Source organism: Pinus tabuliformis, chromosome 7 (assembly GCF_031772625.1).
Source record: "Pinus tabuliformis cultivar Carrire ecotype Pingquan chromosome 7, CPIR1, whole genome shotgun sequence".
Classification (NCBI taxonomy): domain Eukaryota; kingdom Viridiplantae; phylum Streptophyta; class Pinopsida; order Pinales; family Pinaceae; genus Pinus; species Pinus tabuliformis.
In genome coordinates, this window is record NC_142293.1 from 1,975,269,665 (window position 1) to 1,975,288,454 (window position 18,790).

Below are 18,790 nucleotides of genomic sequence, written 5' to 3' on the forward strand. Positions count from 1 at the left end.
AGTAATGTGGGTAAATATTAATGATAAAATAATTCTAAACATTTTTTTCAAGCATTTGCACATATATATGGTACACTTAAAACATTTAAAACAACTATTATTATAACAATAAAAATTCAATTTCTCTTGTCTAATAATATTGGATATAAATAAAAATATCAAACACTTATTTTCATTTTTTAATATCAAGGTTAAAAATTTAAAAGAAAGTAACAATTTTATGGATAAAAACTCCAAATAGCTAATCAATTTGATATCAAATCACTTATCTTTTTTTTTTTTTTTTGACAAATTCGGTTGCTATATTAATGGCTGAAAAAAGAGGAGTCAGTTCTCCTGGAATACAATATACTTTTGGTGATTTGGATCAAAGGAGTTACAAAATGGGATCTTTCTTTGATCTTTGTTCTGCTGGTTTTACTTCTAAAGCTTCCTGAGCTGCTATAGACTCTTACATAGCGAAATAACCAAAATTTACATTTGCATAACATCTTTAATCTATTTCTATGTGGCTTATCTGCCTTGCTGTGGACTCCTCCGGATTTGGGTCCAGTTCTATCTGCTTGACACTGGAGGAACTAGTTGCTGCCTTGTTCTTTTTGTCCATCATATACTGCAGTATTGCTATGGATTCCTCAGCATGGCTACAACGGTTCGACAGATTTCTAAATTGCTCGTGAAGAGAGGCTACCCTATGCAGAAAGAGATCTATCTCTGCTCTGTATTTATCATTGATGGTGCGATATTGATCCTCCATTCTGGTCTCTAGGTTCCTGACCTGATTCTCCAAGGTGCGTTGTTGCGCCCTTACTTCCTCTAGTTCAGCTTGCAGGTCCGCACAATGGAAGCAATCCTTGGAGCGAGCCATGCTTGCTTCAGGGCTGTTGCTATCCAAAATCCCTGCAACAATAAAAGAAACAAAAAACAGAGGAACACGAGCTTGCTTGAAGGCGCAAATGGTCAAACGGGAGCAAGGAGGAGCTGTCCAGAGGTTCTGATAGGTGCAGATGGAGTAGGAATAGTTTCTGAGGGAAACGCAACAGATCGTTGAAGAAGACAAGACAGAGGGGACCTCAGAGAACTGTTGCTCGCGGAGGTAACAAAGCACAGAGTAATGAAAATAGCGATATGAGGAACAATAAATAGGAGGAGAGTGCATAGAGCGAAGGCGGGAAGGGAGCATGCTTATCGCGTTGAAGAGATAGTGTATCTGCAGAAAGGACTGGAGGAAATCCTGCAAGGCTCGAGGATCGGGTCCGAGAAGACATTTACCGGCTGGGATGTTGAGACTTTCAATGCCCTTGAGTGTTTTACGAACTTCATATCTGTTCCAAATCTTTATACCATAAGCTGTTCTGCTGACGGCCCAAATCTCATGATTCATCTCAGTGATTCTGTCAGTGATGCAATGCTTGCTGCTAAGGAGATGTGACTGAGTCATGGCAAGGGTTGGAAGGACTCGCTGGAGTTACAGCTCAGGATGCCGATGGGTCTTTCACATGCTTTGTTGGCACGCTCATCAGCTTTCTTATTCAATTTACGGAGAATATGATAATATTTAATATCTTCCATTGCCTGATGAAGGATCTGGTTGCGTCTGTTAATTTGCTGAAGGAGAGTATTTGGTGTGTTCTGCTGATGCACCATAAGGCGAATGACGACTGAGGAGTCCCCAAATACCTTCGCCTTTTTTATTCCTAGCTTGCTTAACTGGGTTAGGCCCTGGAACAGAGCTAATGCTTCAGCTTTGTTGTTAGAGTTCTTCCCGAGATCCCATTCATAATGGAGAATACATTCTCCGTTGGCATTACAAATCAGCCCTCCTGCTCCGGCTAGACCCGGGTTTGACTTGGATTCCCCGTCGAAAAATAAGTGGAAGATGTTATAGTTGCATATCCAGTTAGCAAATTCTTCTTCTTTTAATCTCAGTTTCCATGTACTGACTTCTCCTTTTGTCTGAGTCTCCCTCCTGCGGGCTTCCTGAGCATTGGGATTGTTCTCCAAGATGTAACTGATTAAGTTTCGCTCCTCTATGCTATAGTTTGCTGCATCAATCTTGCCGGTGGTGTTACTTGAGATTGTTTCCAGAGCGAGTGTTTTAGCTTTGTGGCAAATTTTACGAATGCTTGAGCCTTTATCCTGGAAGACTTTATGGTTTCGAGCTAGCCAGATGCGCCAGAGTAGAGTGTGTGGGAGGGTGTTCCATACTCTCTTCACCAAACTACTTCTTTTTTCTTTCCAGGGGCAATCTTTCCTCCATTTATATATTGTCTCTGCTATAGTGGGCTGGGGTTCCCAATTTGTATTTCCTATTGAGGCCATTTTCCCCCAATAGCCAACAACAACTGGACATTCTATGAATAAATGGTGCATCGTTTCCTCTGATTTGCAACAGTTCAGACATCTGGATGGACCAATAATGCCTCTTCTTCTTAGATTTTCAGCTGTTAGAATTTTACCTTTCAGTAAGAGCCAGATGAAGAATTTTATTTTTGGAGGAGCCTCTGTTCGCCATACTATTTTCCAATGATTCCATAGGCTTATTTGATAGATGCTATTACAGAGGTGTTGATGATCAGATTTAACTGTATAATTTGTTCCAGATGCATCCCATCGAAGACCATCCATTTCACCTTCTTGAATGGGAGCCTTACTGTGAAGGAGCATCTTCATAGAGTTGAAGCTAGGTTCTAAGGCATTGGGAAGCTCAGGAAAATTCCAGCCAATCCAAACATGGGAGAGGGAGTCCCATCTTGAGATTTGAGACAAATGGTATAATCCTTTATTGTTAAGCCAATTTATAACAGGAGTTGCCTCTGCGTTCATGACCAGAGGTTGCTGCCCCAGAATTTTGTCTGTTCCAAACTTAATGCTGGTTCCCCCGCCAGGGACTTTCGAGATGTTTTGATGCATAAATGGAAGAGCCTTCTTGCAAAGTTTCCAGATTTTTGTGGATTCTCTGTTAGGAATGTTGGTGTCTAAAAGTTGCTGTCTTGAACAGCTCAAGTATTTTACCTCCAGTACCTTTTTCCACCACATTGTAGGTCCTGTGATCAGTCTCCATATAATTTTTGCGCCAAAGGCCAGATTTAGGAGCTTTGGTGATCTGATGCCAAGCCCGCCTCTGTCTTGGGTTTGGATTACATGTTTCCAGCTAACTAAGTTGAACTTGTTCTTATCAGTTTTCCCCCCTTGCCAGAGGAAATGTCTAAGAGCAACTTCCATTTTATGATGAAAAATAGCTGGAGCTTGATATAAAGAAAAGCGATAGATAGGAAGTGAAGCAATACCTGATTTAAGGAGAATAAGCCTGCCTGCTGGATTAAGCCACATTGTACCCCATTGCTGCACTTTCCTCTTAATCTTGTCAAGGATTCCATTCCAGGTTTCGGCCTTCAAGGGCCCCATGCTCACAGGCATACCTAAATAGGAAAAGTGGGTCCATTCCAGGTTGCATGTGACTCCAAATATGCTTGCAATGCTGTGTATAACATGATTTGCAGTGTTCCATCCATAGATGCAGCTTTTGAGCTGATTGACCTTGCCTCCAGAATACTCCATGAATTGGTCCAGGAGTTTCTTGAATCACCTTGCTATTGTGGTAGATGCTCCCCCAATTAGCAAGGTGTCATCAGCAAACTGAGAATGGTTAATGTTTTTTGCTCCATTCCCAAATTTGATGCCAGTTATGAGCCCTACTCTGCGATTATAATCTAAGGCTTGACTGAAGGATTCAGCCATGAGGATGAACAGGTAAGGAGATAGGGGGCAGCCCTGTCTTAGCCCCTGAGAGGATTGGAAAGCTTCACAGGGCCTCCCGTTGATCAGGGGGGATATCCAGGGCCCAGAAATGCAGGCTGCAATCATGTTGATGAAGGATGGTTCGAAGCCCATTTTGTTTAAAACAACAAAAAGGAAGGAGTGCCTTACTCTGTCAAAGGCATTTGCTAGATCCAGTTTTAAGACAAATCCTTTTTCTTTCCTAGTTAAGCTTGAGTGAATGACTTCTTGGACAAGAAGAATGGAGTCGGTGATATGCCTGTTGGGAAGGAAGCCTCCTTGATTTTCAGAAATCAAGGAGGGAAGAAGAGGTTTGAGCCTGGTTGCTAAGATTTTGGATATAATTTTATAGGACGAGTTACATAAAGAAATGGGTCGGAATCTAGAAAAGGAGGAGGGGCAGTTTTCCTTAGGTATGAGAGCTAGATAAGTGGAGTTAGTGAATCCTCCTATCTTTCCTTTTTTCAGCACCCAACGGATCATCTTTATCAGGTCTTTTTTTATCATTGTCCAATACTCCCTAAAGAAGCAGATGGGGAATCCATCCGGTCCTGGAGCCTTGTCAGGATGCAAGCTCCAAATAGCTGCCTTGACCTCCTCTTCCTCTATTTCTTTGCTGAGCTTGTTGTTCATTTCTTGAGTAACCCCTTTGGGCAGATGCTGGAGCAAATCTGAATAGTCTTCTTCCTCTTTATTTTCAGTTAGTAGATCCCTGTAATGTTTAGTGGCAGCTTTCTTTATAGTTTCCTGAGTGCTGTACCGATTTCCTTCATTATCCGTGATTATGCTTACAGTATTCCTGAGCTTTCTAACAGTAGCTTGTTTGTGGAAGTATGCTGTATTTTTATCTCCTGCTTGAAGCCAAAGTTGCCTAGATTTTAGGCGCCATTTTATCTCTTCCTCCCTATTAATTTGGCTTAGCTGTGCATATAAGTTGCCTTCGTGATCTTTGTTTTGCTGAGATAGTCCTTGTTCTTCTATTTTTTGCTGAACATCTTCTAGCTCTCTTTTGAATTTCTTTTTGTTCTCTTCTGGTTCCTGGTAGCTGTTCCTAGCCCACTCTTTTAGTGCCTGCTTGACTCTTTTTAGCTTTGATTCCCAAATAAAGGTTGGTGAGCCTTCGACATGCTGGATCCATGTCGTTTGGACCACTTCTCTGGCTGCTGGCATTCGGTTCCAAAGAGGGCTGTATTTAAAGGGGATGGGACCAAGAGGGCAGTGGTTTTGCAGAGTCAACGTAATGGGGTAATGATCAGAGGCCGATGTGTTGAGAATATTAGCATATCCCACTGAGAAGGAAGAGAGGAAGGCTATATTGATTAGGAATCTGTCTAATCGTTCCATTATGTTACCAACACCGATCCTTCGATTGCTCCAGGTGTATCTGCGATTTTTGGGAATAACATCAACTAAATCGTGCTCCTGGATGATGGTTTCTAGCCGGCCTCTGGAGGGATCTGGAGTGAAAGTTCCTCCTCTTTTTTCATTGGCGTGAAGGATCAGATTGAAATCTCCTGCAACTATAAGATTGTTGTTTTGTTCCCCTTCTATGCTTACCTTCAGATCGTCCCAACAGATTTCTTTTTCTCTGTAGTGGTTGGGAGCATAAACGTTGTAAATGGTTACTGTTTGGCTACCTGTTCTGCTGTCGAGAGTGGTTTTGATCCAATTCTGATGAATGTTTGTAGAGCTGCAAACCCATTTGTTGTTGTCCCATATGGTTACAAGGCCACTGGAAGCTCCTCTGGCTTCGCTGATGCTTCCATAAAAATGTCTCTGCTGGCTTATGATTTTTTTCATCTCGTGCTGATCTTGTTTTGTTTCCTGTATTAGCATGATTTCTGGTTTTTCATTGTGAATTAGTTCTCTGAGGGCAGCTAGCTTGGAGGGGTGCCCTAAACCCCTGCTGTTCCAAGAAAGGATTTTCATCATGGGACTTTGGGCGTGCGGAGAGGTGCTCGCCTCTCTTGGTCTTTACTGCTTGTTTCTTTTTCTTGATGCCCAAGAATGAAAGACTCTATTGGGGTTTGCGTGCCCATAGCTATATCTTTTTGGGCGCTCTCATCCCTCTGTTGCCTAGCTGATTTTCTGTTCGGTCCTTGTTTTTTAAAAACATCACTAGCTGCTCCATGATCCTTGGCAGAACTTCTAGTAATTCTGGATGAGAGGGGATCAGGAGAGGGCTGAGAGGTGATGGAAGGAGGTTACTGGGAGATTGGGGGGTCAAAGGAAGGGTTGACGGGGACATATTCTACTGCAGAGAGGATAGCGAAGGGATTGGAAGAGGGAGGAAGGGGTGGTTTGGGGGGTTGTAGATCTGAGGATAAAGGGGAAGAGGAGGAAGGGCGCGGATTGGATGGTCCAGGGATTTCAGGATCCAAGGAAGGCTTGGAGGGGGGGGGGGGTTGGTTTCTTCTTTTTGACGGTTTCCCAGTGGCCATCCTGCTCTTCATTGTCTACATTAACAACTTTTGTGCATCTATTAGCGAAATGTCCATATTCGTGACATACCTTGCATTTAAAAGGAATCTATTCGTAGTCCAACTGCTGGATATGGCTCCAATCGTCCACTTTCAGCTTTATCGCTTCCGGCAATCCTCGACCTAGATCCACTTCAACACAGATCCTTGCGCATGCTTGCATGTTGTCCTTGGGCTCACTGCGATCGATGTACTTGCCAACAACATTCCCTATGGCCTTAACCGAATCATCCCCCCAGCAATGTAGAGGAAGATGAGGTAGGAGGACCCAGACTGGAACAGCACTTGGGATGTCCAGTTCTGGGTCGAAATCTGGGGTCCATTTGTTGAGATAGAGTCCCCTTGAGTCCATGAAGTATGGCCCGTTCCTAAATATCAGATCTTTGTCCTCCTTTGATTCAAAATGAAATGTATAATACCCTTTGCCACAAAATTTGATGGATATTTTCCCTTGGATCTTGTCTGACCAGTTTCGATCGACCCATCTTTGAATTGTTCTGGGCGATGGCCAGAGCCCTGTAAATTGCCCTATTAATCCTTTCTCGGCAAGGGAAAGTGCTACCATACGGGGAATAGTTGGCGGTAGTTGAACTTCCTGCAGCACATCAAGTTTCTTGACGAATTTCGTGGTTACAGGTCTGGGTCGTTGCGGGGGGAGGGACTTCACCAGTTCAGAGAACGCTTTTTGCGGATTAGGATCCTCGTGGGATGGATCCGAAGAGCCCATGGCTGGGCCAAGGCCCAGGCCGAAGCAGATCAGAGCTCAGAGGTCGCGTGGTTCAGGCAGACGCTCGCAGCAGCAGCCCTGTTAAAATTGGCAACTATCAAATCACTTATCTTATGTTTATAGCAATGATGATAATAATGAGGATGACTTATTATAAGCTTCTTGTCACGCTCCTTAAAAGATTTCAAATCTACATTATATCAAAATTAATTAATTCTACTTATTGTAGATGTATTTATCCAATGTTGATAATAATGAGAAGGATTTATTATATATATATGATCATATTCCCTAAAAATATTTGAAATCTATATTATAGTAAAATTAATTAATTCTACCTATCATAAATATTTACTTATTTTTCGCGAAGAAAATACTTGTGATTTTATTAGAAACCTAAATTACATTTTGCACGTGTTTAACGCATGCATAGCATAGCTTCTCAAAGAGTGCACAAGAAAAACAAACCAAAATTACATTTTGGCAAATAAACTGAGCTTCTCTTTTTTATTTTTCCTCTTTTGTACTTTTTTCCGGCCCAGAGTTTGGGTTGGAAATTGCTATTGTCATTTCTCCTCTCCTAGACTTCGAGGGCACTTCTTTATCCGAGTCAGAACTCTGAGATGTATGTGTTCATTTTGTTCTGATCGCTCCTTGACTGCTGCATGTTTCCTCATGTTGTTTTTATGTAGCTTGAATCACTGCTAACTCAATGCCTTTCTCAACTTGTCATTCAAGGTCTTTCAACTTCTTTTCCCCCTCCTCCGCTTAGGGAACTTGTTGATTCTGTTCTTCCATTGTTTGATGTTTCTCATCCATTTCTTCATCTTCATCATCTGTAAGATGCAGGTATGTTAACTTCCACCCCTTTGACTTTTGAGATCTTTTCTTTGACCCTTTTTTGCTTGTGGGCATGTATTTTGCAAATGTCGTGGCAGGGGATAAAACCAATACGTGAAAGTTATATTTTCAAAGTCTAACAATTGGGTCCATTTAAAATCTTGATGAGCAAGATGGATGCAATTTGGTAGACCTTTAATAAGGTCTATTTTTATGCATATCTTGGAAAAGGTAAAAATACATTTTTCCATGCTTTGTTGATCTATCTTTAGGAACCTCCCCAATGTGTTTCCATTGCCTTCTAAAACTTGGTGATGCTAGAAAGGGAGAGGGAGGTTGTGAAGTATCACCCATACTAACATCTTCATAAACACCATTTTTGTAGCATCAAAAGACAGAAACCACAGGCTACGAAGAGGCCCGCCCTTAAACCATGGACCCCGTTTAAAACCAAATCTAGATCTTCTTGATTATCAAACTGTACCACAAAAAACCCCCTTAAACACAATTAAATATCACACTTGTTGGTTTAATTTGTGAAGGCCCACTAAGGTAGATCTTTAGATTTGGGTCAAACCCTGTAGATAAGAGCTCTAGCTTAGAGCACTGCGAAAACAACACTTACTTCAGTTAGATTTATTGACAGATTTGGTGTTTTTTCCATTTATCCTACCAGGTCCAACCTGGAAATGACACATTTGGAGTTTGTCTTTTTAGCATAGCAACTTTCTCTTTGGCGTTCCCTTTGAGAAAATCTTTGAAAGGTGTAGATCCATTTGAGTTTTTTATATTTATATTACGAGTTTTAACCACTGATGAACCTCCTTTCAACCACAAATAATTTAATATTATTGTTGAATCCTTTCCCACGCCATATTCTTCTCATCATTAATTTTCGTAAAGCACTTTGCCTTCGTATTCCAATACTTGGAGTACTGTTAGAGTCCCTGTATTGTTCTAGCTTGCTTGCTTTAGCGTTTTCACTGGATCCCATCCTCGGATCCAGTAGACAAAGGTATTCCCGTTGAAGACTTTTAGAAAAATTGAAAATTTTCTAACTTCTTGTTTCTCCTCTTCGAATCTGACTGAGGTCGTCCACATCTCTATTTGGTGGGTTCGATCGATGATCAATTATGGCTGCACAAATTATTTCTCACCCAGATATGACGATATAATGTAATCTGTTAACCCAGGATTCGAAGCCCATGGATGCCATAGCTTCGGAGCCGCCAACGTCCATGCATCCCCATACATTTCATGCTCAACAGAAGAAACGTAAGCAGACCTCCATGATTATATAGCCAGCCTCCCTGTCTTCGTAGAGATCTGTAAAAAAACAAGTTAGAGAGCACATATCCGATCTTGTGGGTAGATCTGTTCCGGATCTATGGGTGAATAAAGCAAATCTTCTCCAAGAACTAAATCTTTCAGCGTAATCATGGACGAAAGACCAGATCTGCATCTGGGTGGTGGATCAAGGAAAAAAAACTTTGCATCGTTTGTCATCTCCTTCTTTCTATCCACGAGAACGTTGATAATATATTTGCCAGAGGGTAGCCCCACCTTCGCCATCTTTTGAAGAAACCACAACTGGCTTTTGGGTTTCGCACTAAGGTACAATCTCCACAGGCCTACACCCTCGTTGCCATGGATCCATGCATCAAGGAACCATTTAGGGTTCAGGTTCATGAATGAACCAATCTCGTGATCCATTATAAAATAATTGATAGAGGCGAGTATATTCACCTTCTCTCTGCTGTAGAATGGATATTGCATTGCCTTTCCTCCAGCCCTCTCGTGACCCTACATTGCTTGGCGCCAGATTCACTGGAAACAAAAACCTTATGGCCATTCTCGCTCGGTTTTGTATCTACTTACCATTAATATTTATTATTTTAATATATTTGTGTGATGAATTTTTTTGACTATGCATTTTATTTTGAAATTGTTTTTAGTGCTATTTTTTGGGCTTTCCGTTGGAAAAATTTGAGGTGAAATTTTGATTTGTGTTATTTAAAATGGTTTTTTGAGTGTATATATGGATTCAGCACCCTGAAAAACTCCTGAGACACTTCAATTGTGTAGGTATTACCCATTAAGCTTGTGATTTCAGTGCCGGATTTTAGAAAAATTAGACTGAAAAAACTCAACAAAAAACCTTCCAAAAAATCATACTAAAAACAATTCCCATTTTAAAATTATAATAATTTAAAATAATTAAAAATACAAAGCTAAAAAATAACCAATTACACAATATATCATTATAACATTTTATTAATTATAAACCCATTTTAGAATGAGGATATCTTCTATTATATATTCTAATTCTATATTTTTGCATCAAGTAAAAGCCTTAGTAGATGGAGACATGTTATGCCTCTTCAATGAAAGTAAAATCCATAGACCATGTAAAGGTTTTATGTTGCACCTCTTCATTGTAAAGTACACCTTTATACATATAATGAAGACATGATATCCCTTTTGAATGAAAATAAAGGCCACCGGACCATGTAAAGGTTCTATGTTTTGCCTCACAGAAAAGTTTTATACATGTAAAGGTTTTATACTTTGCCTCTTAATGAAAGAAAAGTTTTATACATGTAAAGGTTTTATAGTTTACTATTTCATTGAAAATAAAGGCCATTAAATCATTACACATATAAAGATTCCATATTTTTCTTTTTCATTAAAATGAAAGGTAATTAGACTTTTGTACCTATAAAGGTTTTATGTATTATACTTATAAATGTTTTTATGTTTTAACTTTTTATTGAAGAAAGATTCTATGTTTTGTTTTGTTGTAAAAAGAATATGTTAAGTTGTTTTTATGTTTTACCTTTTCATTGAAGAAAGATTCTATGTTTTGTTTGGTGGTAAAAGGAATATGTTTAAGTTGCCAAATTGGAAAGCAATAGAAGGAAAAGCCAAAATATTAGCAAAATCAATTGGAAAGCAATATGTTTATCTTAATTTTGGAAAGCAATAGAAGGAAAAGCCAAATTGGAGATATTGGACTCCCATTGTAATCAATATAAAGTGTCTCCACGTTAGCCTAAGCTAAACATTCTTTTTTAATATTGGTCTTGGGTTTGTCACCACTACAAAGTGCCATTTTATATTATTCATTATTTATATGTTTCAATTATACATCTCTATGGAGCTTTTAATTTGAGTGGGATTTAGCATAACACATGAACCTTTTAAGATTTTTTAAAACTCGTGAGAGGCCATATCAATCATAGGAATATATTATGTATCATAACATTAACAAGTAAATCTCCATAAAAGAATCACTTATGTCTCATATCCTTACAATAAGAATATTAACTGAAAATGATATTTGCTTTCCTTTATCAGGCTTATTTGTCATATTCTAAAAAATACGATAGAGTAAAAAGGTTACAATAGAGTATGTACGTAAGAACGAATTAATGTTATGGGCAATAAAAGGCATGTGAGGTGCTTTTGCTTGCATGTTGAATTCCTTAACATACATATATATATATATTATAAACATGTTTATATAAATAAACAATCATCTAAATTTATATATTTCACACCATTTAAACATGTTTTAAATTTGTTAAATTTTTTAATTTATATATTTCACACGATTTAAGCATGTTTTAAATTTATTAAATTTCCATTATATATTAAAGAATATATATTCTATTTATTATAAATTATTGTTACATTTAACAATATACAAAACTATTATATATATATAAAACAAAATCCAACCTCAAAGCATTCATTAGATCTCGGCATGTTTAGTACCTTAAAGCATTTATTAGATCTTGGCATGTTTGGTACCTTGTAAGTCATTTCATGCATTTTTTATTATTATAAGAAAATAGTTTCTAAATTATATAAAAAATATGTACAAAGGAGAAAAACAAACAATCAATCATCTTTGCATTTTTTCCCCAAGAAAAATATCACTTTTTATATTCAAGAGAGAATATAGGTCAAATTCTTCACGTGTCTTAGAATACAACATAAAGAGATTAACCAAAAATTCCCCATCATTTTTCATCCTATACTTCATAAACTAGTAATCACATATAAATGTTAATTCAAAGTTACAATCTTCCTAAGAAATTATAAAATGACCAAAGACAGAAAAAATAAGCTTCAACCACTAATTCAAAGACTTTAAAAGAAAATCTAATTATCTAAGTACTCGTGTGATCAAATATCAATTGTAGTTTCAATTGAGATGTGATCAATAACTTCTTCAAATAGTAGAAACCCAAGATCTTGTAGTAGGCATTGTTTGGATAAAGTGTCAATTGCAAGATCACGATCTCTGTATATGTGACTAAAGGTGTTAAAGAGTAATATCTTGAATTTGCATACTCACTCTAGGAAGGCCTTTATCATCTAGTGGTTGGTCTCCCTTCTTCTTCATAACATTATCTAGTATGTAATCATCCAAGTGATGTTGCTAGAGTACTTGTACCATTTGATCAATGGTTTTCTTCATGCAAGAGCTCTCAGGATGGAACCCCCTATTGAAATATGTGCACTTCTTCTTCTCCTTCTTGCCCTTGCCTTTGTTGTAATTTGAACCCTTATCAATATGCTTTTGATTAGATTCCTTTTTTAATATGAAGAAAAAATACCATAAATTTCTATTAAGAACAAAAAGTTACATACAACATATGCATCAAGTGAATTAAAACTTTGTCTCGAGGACCCAAAAAACCAAAAGCAAGCTCAAGACAAAATAGCCCTGACATAAAAACAACAAATATAAATAGTCCATGTATGTGTTAATAACTTAAACAGTTAGTGTAAATCTAATATGAAATCAGAAACCGTTGATAGGTCACCACAAAAAAAACTGGAATTGTGTGTATGTAAAAAAAAACCATGGAAGATAAGAGATTTTATGCTTGAAAGAAAGGCTAGTGCTGGTATTCCTGTATCATCCCATCTATGTGCTCTAAGACCTGCTAGGTGCCCATACGCTGACGGGTTCCCTCCTTAGACAAAACATCCGCTTCAACATTTCTTTCCCTATAGATGTGACAACAAGATATGTGATCAAAAACTTGTTTTATCTGTAAAATATCTTCAAGTATGGGAAGCAGTTTGTGATTTTGGCATATTTGAGCAACATTAAACCAATTTATAACATTTAGTGAGTCCCCAAAAATTTGTAGAGATCGACGGTTATGTTCGTGAGCCCAACAGAGAAGAAGTTTGAGAGAAAGCAGTTCATCATAGTTATTGGAGCCCCTACCCAAACCAATCTTTCATTTCAAATAATGATGCTCACTAAAGAAAAGAAGTAGCCCACCCCCACATATCCCATTTTCATTAGATGCTCCATCAAAATAAGACCATGGAATATGTTGATTTATCACTTCCTCAAGGATATTGTGAGGAACTTGATGGGCTTCTTTGGTCGGTAAGAGAGCATAGATAGTCCCGATTTTGACTGATGTGAGATCTGGAGCAGCTGCAACATCCCTGAAGGTGGCTTTATTCCTAGCCAACCATACCCTCCAATAGATGAGGGGTGGAATGTTCCTAAGAGCTTCGTCATTTGAAGAGTCCCACCATGATTTCCATGCATCAAAGAAACAATCGCCCCTCCATTCCAGATTACATCCAAGGAGTTGTTTGGTTTTTATCCATATACTCAAGGTAAGAGGACAATGTAGAAATAAGTGTGAGACTAACTCCCTTGTGTTCTTACAAAGAATGCACTAATTTGGACCTTCTTTATGGTGTTTTTGTAAATTATCCTAGGAAGGGATTTTATTTTTAATGAGACACCATAGAAAAAGTCTTGTCTTCATAGGACAGACAAGCTTCCAAATCAACTTCGACCACCATTCTTGATTTTCCCCTACTCTTCCAGCAATATCAAAACTCTAACTTGATTTTGGAGTGTAAATCCAGTAGGGGGAATGAATCCAACAAAGGGAATCCTCCCTATCTCTGATCCTGATATGCGATAATTTAAGGGAGTTAATATAAATTATCCATAGATCTACCATTAAATCTAGTTTCTCTGCACTTTTCCATCCATGTGCCCAAAAAAATGATATGTCCTCGTCAATAACCTGATTATGGAAAGTTACCCCTTGATCATTTAGGATTGTCACAAGCTCTTGTGGAAGCCTGAAATTTTCAGAACAAATAGCCCAAGGATCCAATCCTACCTTGAATATTTCCCCATTTTTTTATTCCCCATGCAAGGCCACGGCCAACCACATTAAATGAGGAGATGATTGCTTTCCATATGACATAAGTATTTGATGTTCATTTGTTTGGAAATCTTATCCATTTGTCAAGTGAGATGGTGAAAATATATTTTCTATGAACCACAGATGCCCATAAGCTGTATGTTGATAGTATCCTCCATCCAACCTTAACAACAAGATATTTTGGAAATAAGTTGAGGTCCTTTAGACCCCAGCCTCCCCAATATTTTGGGAGTGTAATCTTATCCAAACAAACCCAGGGAAGAACAACTTCGTATTTGGATCCTTCCCACAAAAACCTCCCACAGTTTTTTCTGATTGATTCTATGATACCTTTGGGAACCCATGTAAGTGCCATCTAGTATATAGCGATGGCCTCAAGGACCGATTTAATCAATACCAACCTTCCTGCACATGAAAGCCATTTGTAGCTCCAATTATTAAACCTGTTTTTAACCTTAGCCAATAACCATAACCAATCAGAATTCCTGTATGTATTAGGCTTTAAATGAAAACCAAGATACTTCAAGCTATCCTAAATTTTTTTTACAATGAAAGGAAAAATGATTTGCACCCTTTGCACTTCACCCCGAGATAGACCAGAATAGGAAAGAGTGGAATTCTAAACATTAATGACCATGCCAGAAGCTTTCTAGAATAAAGAAAGAGAATCCTTAATTGTTACCAAGTCCTATCTTGAACTATTACAAAAAATTAGAGTATCATCCACAAAAAGTAGGTGCGTGATAAATAGGTTATCATCCACCTCAATGCCCTCGAGGCCACCCCGTCTTTTTGCCACCAACAATATCTTGCTCAATCCTTCTAAAACTAGAATAAAAAGGAGAGGAGACAAAGGGAAACTCTATCTCAGTCCTCCTTGGGTGTGAAAGAAGGGATATGGCGATCCATTAATTAAAACTACAAAAGAGACACATGTCATACAACTCATAACCCAATTATTGAAAGGAACATCAAACCCTATATGTGTGAGAATCATTCGAATTTAAACCCAATTGAATTAGTCATAGGTTATTGACAAGTCTATTTTGGCAATAATTCCTTTTAATTTTCAGATATTAATACTATGTGATCCATCCTACGCCACTCCTGGTAGCCTCATGAATCTATCAACCCTCCAAAAATCCAAACTATTCTCTAGAGACATTCATGGACAGAATTGGCTTGAGTTGATTAGTTATTATTTTCACAGTGATTTTATAAATAAAATTGTATACTGAAATAGGCCTATATTCATCAAATGTTTTGAGGTCATCAACCTTCAGAAGAAGGGTGATAAATGTCGAGTTGAAAGGGTCATAGATTTTCCTAATTTGGCAAGAATCCTCCACTACCCAAACCAAATCAATCCCAAACATTTCAAAGAAGCCCATATAAAACTCCATAGTCCATCCATCCGGGCTTGGAATTTTATCCTTTTGTATTCCATTTAGAACTAACTCTAGTTCCCCAGGTGAGATAGGATCCATCAAGATTTGATTGTCTTCTTCATCCACAAAATGAGGAAAGAATTAAGGCAGCCAAACCACTTCAGTAATAGTGATTTCCTCTATATCTTTAAAAATATTTTTGAAACAATATTTCCCCAAGGATGCTAGCTCATCGAAAGTATTAGCTCTGTTACCATTTTTTTTTAGTTCCCATATCATATTGCAAATTTTCCGACCTTTGGCATAATTTTGAAACAAATTAGTGTTCTTGTCTCCACTTTTTAACCAGACTACTCAACTCTTTAGCCTCCATTGTTCTTTCCTATTGGCCAAAAATTTCCTCTTTGATGCCTCTAATTGCATTATCCTTTGTTTTTCTTCCACCAATTCATACTTGCCACCCTCTAGAGATTAAAGTCTTTCCAATTCCTCTTCAACATATTCGATTTCTGTCTCTTCTCTGAACTTTTTATGTAATTCCTATTAGATGGTAGTTTGTTTCACCTTCTTTAGATTTTCTGCAAACTAATGAGCCACCAAATTCCTTAGATCTTGGTTGAAGGGGCACCAAATATCATTAACCATTTGCACAAAACCTTCATCATTCAACCAAGAGGAATTAAATTTAAAGGGACTTCCTAGTTTTCAATTACCTCCTTTCAATTCTAGAAAAAATGGATGATGATAAGAGGTTCCACCAGTGCCAATCCACTTTCAAAAAATGGGAAGCCTTCCAACCAAATCTTCGCCCATTAGGAATCTATCACATCGTCTTGCCACGATCAGATTTCCTATTCTCCTATTTCTAAAGGAAGACTTGTATTTGATGAGGTTAACATCGATAAGGTGAAAATCAACCAATTTCCTTATAAATAATTTTGCCATAGGATCTAGCGGGTTTGAGGACCCCATACTTCTGAAGCACCCAAAGAGAAATTTAGATCCCCCTTGAATATGATATTGTCTTTCTTCATAAAGTATTTTCACAACAAGTTGTTCTAGAAAGGGACTCTATCATGACATGGACCATAAATGTTAATAACAGAAAGGTCCATGCTTAACTTAGATGAAACAATATCCTCTCCTAATATCAATTCAGAGTCCTAGGTGTTTGATACCCTAATAAACTTTAGATTGAAGCCCATCACCAGATCCCTTGAATGACCCCTCACATTAGAAGAAAATAGAATCCAACCTAGGACGAATATATTCAGAGTTCAAAAAATCCTCTGGCCTACACCTAACATTTCCTGAAGCATCAAGATGTTTGTATTTTCACATTAAACCAACCTTATCAATGCTAGTTTTGTTTTTTGTTTTTGTTTCTTGTTTTTTTTCTCCCTAAGAACTAGCCAAACATCTACAATTGAAAGAAATAAATATCATGGGGAAACCAACTTAGGGGCTTGTGCTGCTCTAAGCAATCCAATAAGGATTTCTGCTTCCCTTTAGCAATGTCTAATCACACCTTTAATTGTGCCTTAGATAACTGGGATTTCTTACCTCTAGTTTTACCCTAACTAAATTTTGGTGGTAGCATGCCTAAACCCCCCATCCCAACAAGGTGTTCTCCTTTAGATAGTTAGAATATAAGGTTCTAGTGGTGACCCACAGAATGAGAGATGGGCTCAAGCTAGGAATGAGTGGAGGAAATCAAGGGGATGGTGGTTGTGATTAATCTATCAAGAGAATCACATAGCGAAATGACAACAGAGGAAAAACATCATGAATATATGATGGGCCTAGAGGAATTAGGCTCCATGTACATAGAGCATGCATCAAGCATAATCAAAACATGGGAGGGAGAAGGAGAAACACAAGTACATGCACGGGTTGTAGACTATTGATTCTCCTAATTGGTCTCGTGCACCTCCTGATTTTCCTCCAGCTCTGAGTTCACACCCACATCGTTTTCCACTGGAGCCATAGGATGGGTTGATTCTACTTCCAAATAAGTTTGCCTGGAATTTTCCTTCATTTATTTAGTAGCACACTCTAATCAACAACTTTTTGAATTGTCAGCTAACATATACTCAGGGCCCCTTTTCCCCCTATATCCCAAAGGGAAGTCCCGCACAACATGACCTTGGTGATGACAAAGACGACATCAAAAGGGAAACTCCTCATAGTCAATCTGTTGCAGAGGAATATATCCCTTGTAAGAGAGGTTGATATCAACAAACAATCCCTACCAAGGGTCCAATTTCACTAGGATTCTTACAATATTTCTAAGCTTGGTTGTCTTGAATGACATATCGACTTCCAAAAATTCCCAAACTTTTTTTTGATTGCCTTGAACACATCCAAATTACATAGTTTAGGAGGGAGCACTAGTATGTTTACCTAAATGGGCACTACTTCCAATCATTTATGACAAGCATCAAATAGGGGACTCGACCTCTTTAACAATAATGGGGAGGAGTTGATGCACCAATTTTTCTCCAATACCCATGAAGTCGCTTCCATAAAAAAAAAATGAATCATAAACCAACCATGGGCCAAGATACTAACCTTTGCCACTTTCGCTGGTGTATCACCCCATGTCTTGTTTATCCATTCACATAATTCATCAACATTGAAAGACCGACCCTTTTCTCTACCAACCAACACATTTTCAAACATTTTCATTGCTTCGTCAAGTTGAATATCCTCACCAAGTGTCAGGTTGCGGTATTCAATCTTTGGTTGTATGCATTTTTATTTCTTCCTCTTCACACCCACCCTACATAGCTCGTAATCCTCTATTCCAATTTCCCTTTCAACTAACCAACAATCTTGAACAATCTTTGGCTGCTCATGAGCTAGGTTTTATTGAGCCCTAGTAGTATCTTGTAGATGCTCCACAGGACCTCGTCCACTTATGATATTATCAACCAGAGTAAGAATTACCTGATCTTGTCCTTGTGCAGAAGAAATGCCATCTATCTCACCACCATTCTGATTAAGTATCCCTAGGGTTTCCAATAGAGAAATACTAGGATGTAAACCCTAGGAAAAAGAGGAAAAGGAACTTCGCTTTGTGTTGCCAAACCCACCTCTGACTGCTCGGATTCTACAGAATCAAGGGCCTTAAATGCATCCCCCAGAATATCCACAAGGCCTCTGCCATCTTTGATAATTCCTTAAGGTATAACGGGCTCCTACTCCCGAGCTTGTGTTTTAGATGATACACTGATTTTCAACCCTTCCTTTTGTAAAAATCCCTCGAGGTTTTCAAGCAAGAAATTTCCATCCATTGACACCCCAGGGACTTTGGGGGGGTGGATACTAAACTTTTATTAAGAACTCCACTAC

At 38.3% G+C, this 18,790-nt stretch overlaps 2 protein-coding genes across 2 annotated transcripts; both read right to left on the reverse strand.

The window, feature by feature from the left end:
• Positions 1-1,437: 1,437 nt before the first annotated feature.
• Positions 1,438-5,616, reverse strand: LOC149256387 (uncharacterized). The gene is made up of 3 exons (XM_089455349.1): positions 4,298-5,616; positions 3,590-3,724; positions 1,438-3,481 (listed from the first exon to the last, which is right to left on the reverse strand). The coding sequence occupies exons 1-3, from the start codon at positions 5,614-5,616 to the stop codon at positions 1,438-1,440; spliced, it is 3,498 nt and encodes a 1,165-aa protein (XP_089311475.1).
• A 693-nt stretch (positions 5,617-6,309) lies between these two features.
• On the reverse strand, positions 6,310-6,987 carry LOC149256388 (uncharacterized). Its single transcript, XM_089455351.1, has one exon. The coding sequence runs from the start codon at positions 6,985-6,987 to the stop codon at positions 6,310-6,312; it is 678 nt and encodes a 225-aa protein (XP_089311477.1).
• Positions 6,988-18,790: the final 11,803 nt, after the last annotated feature.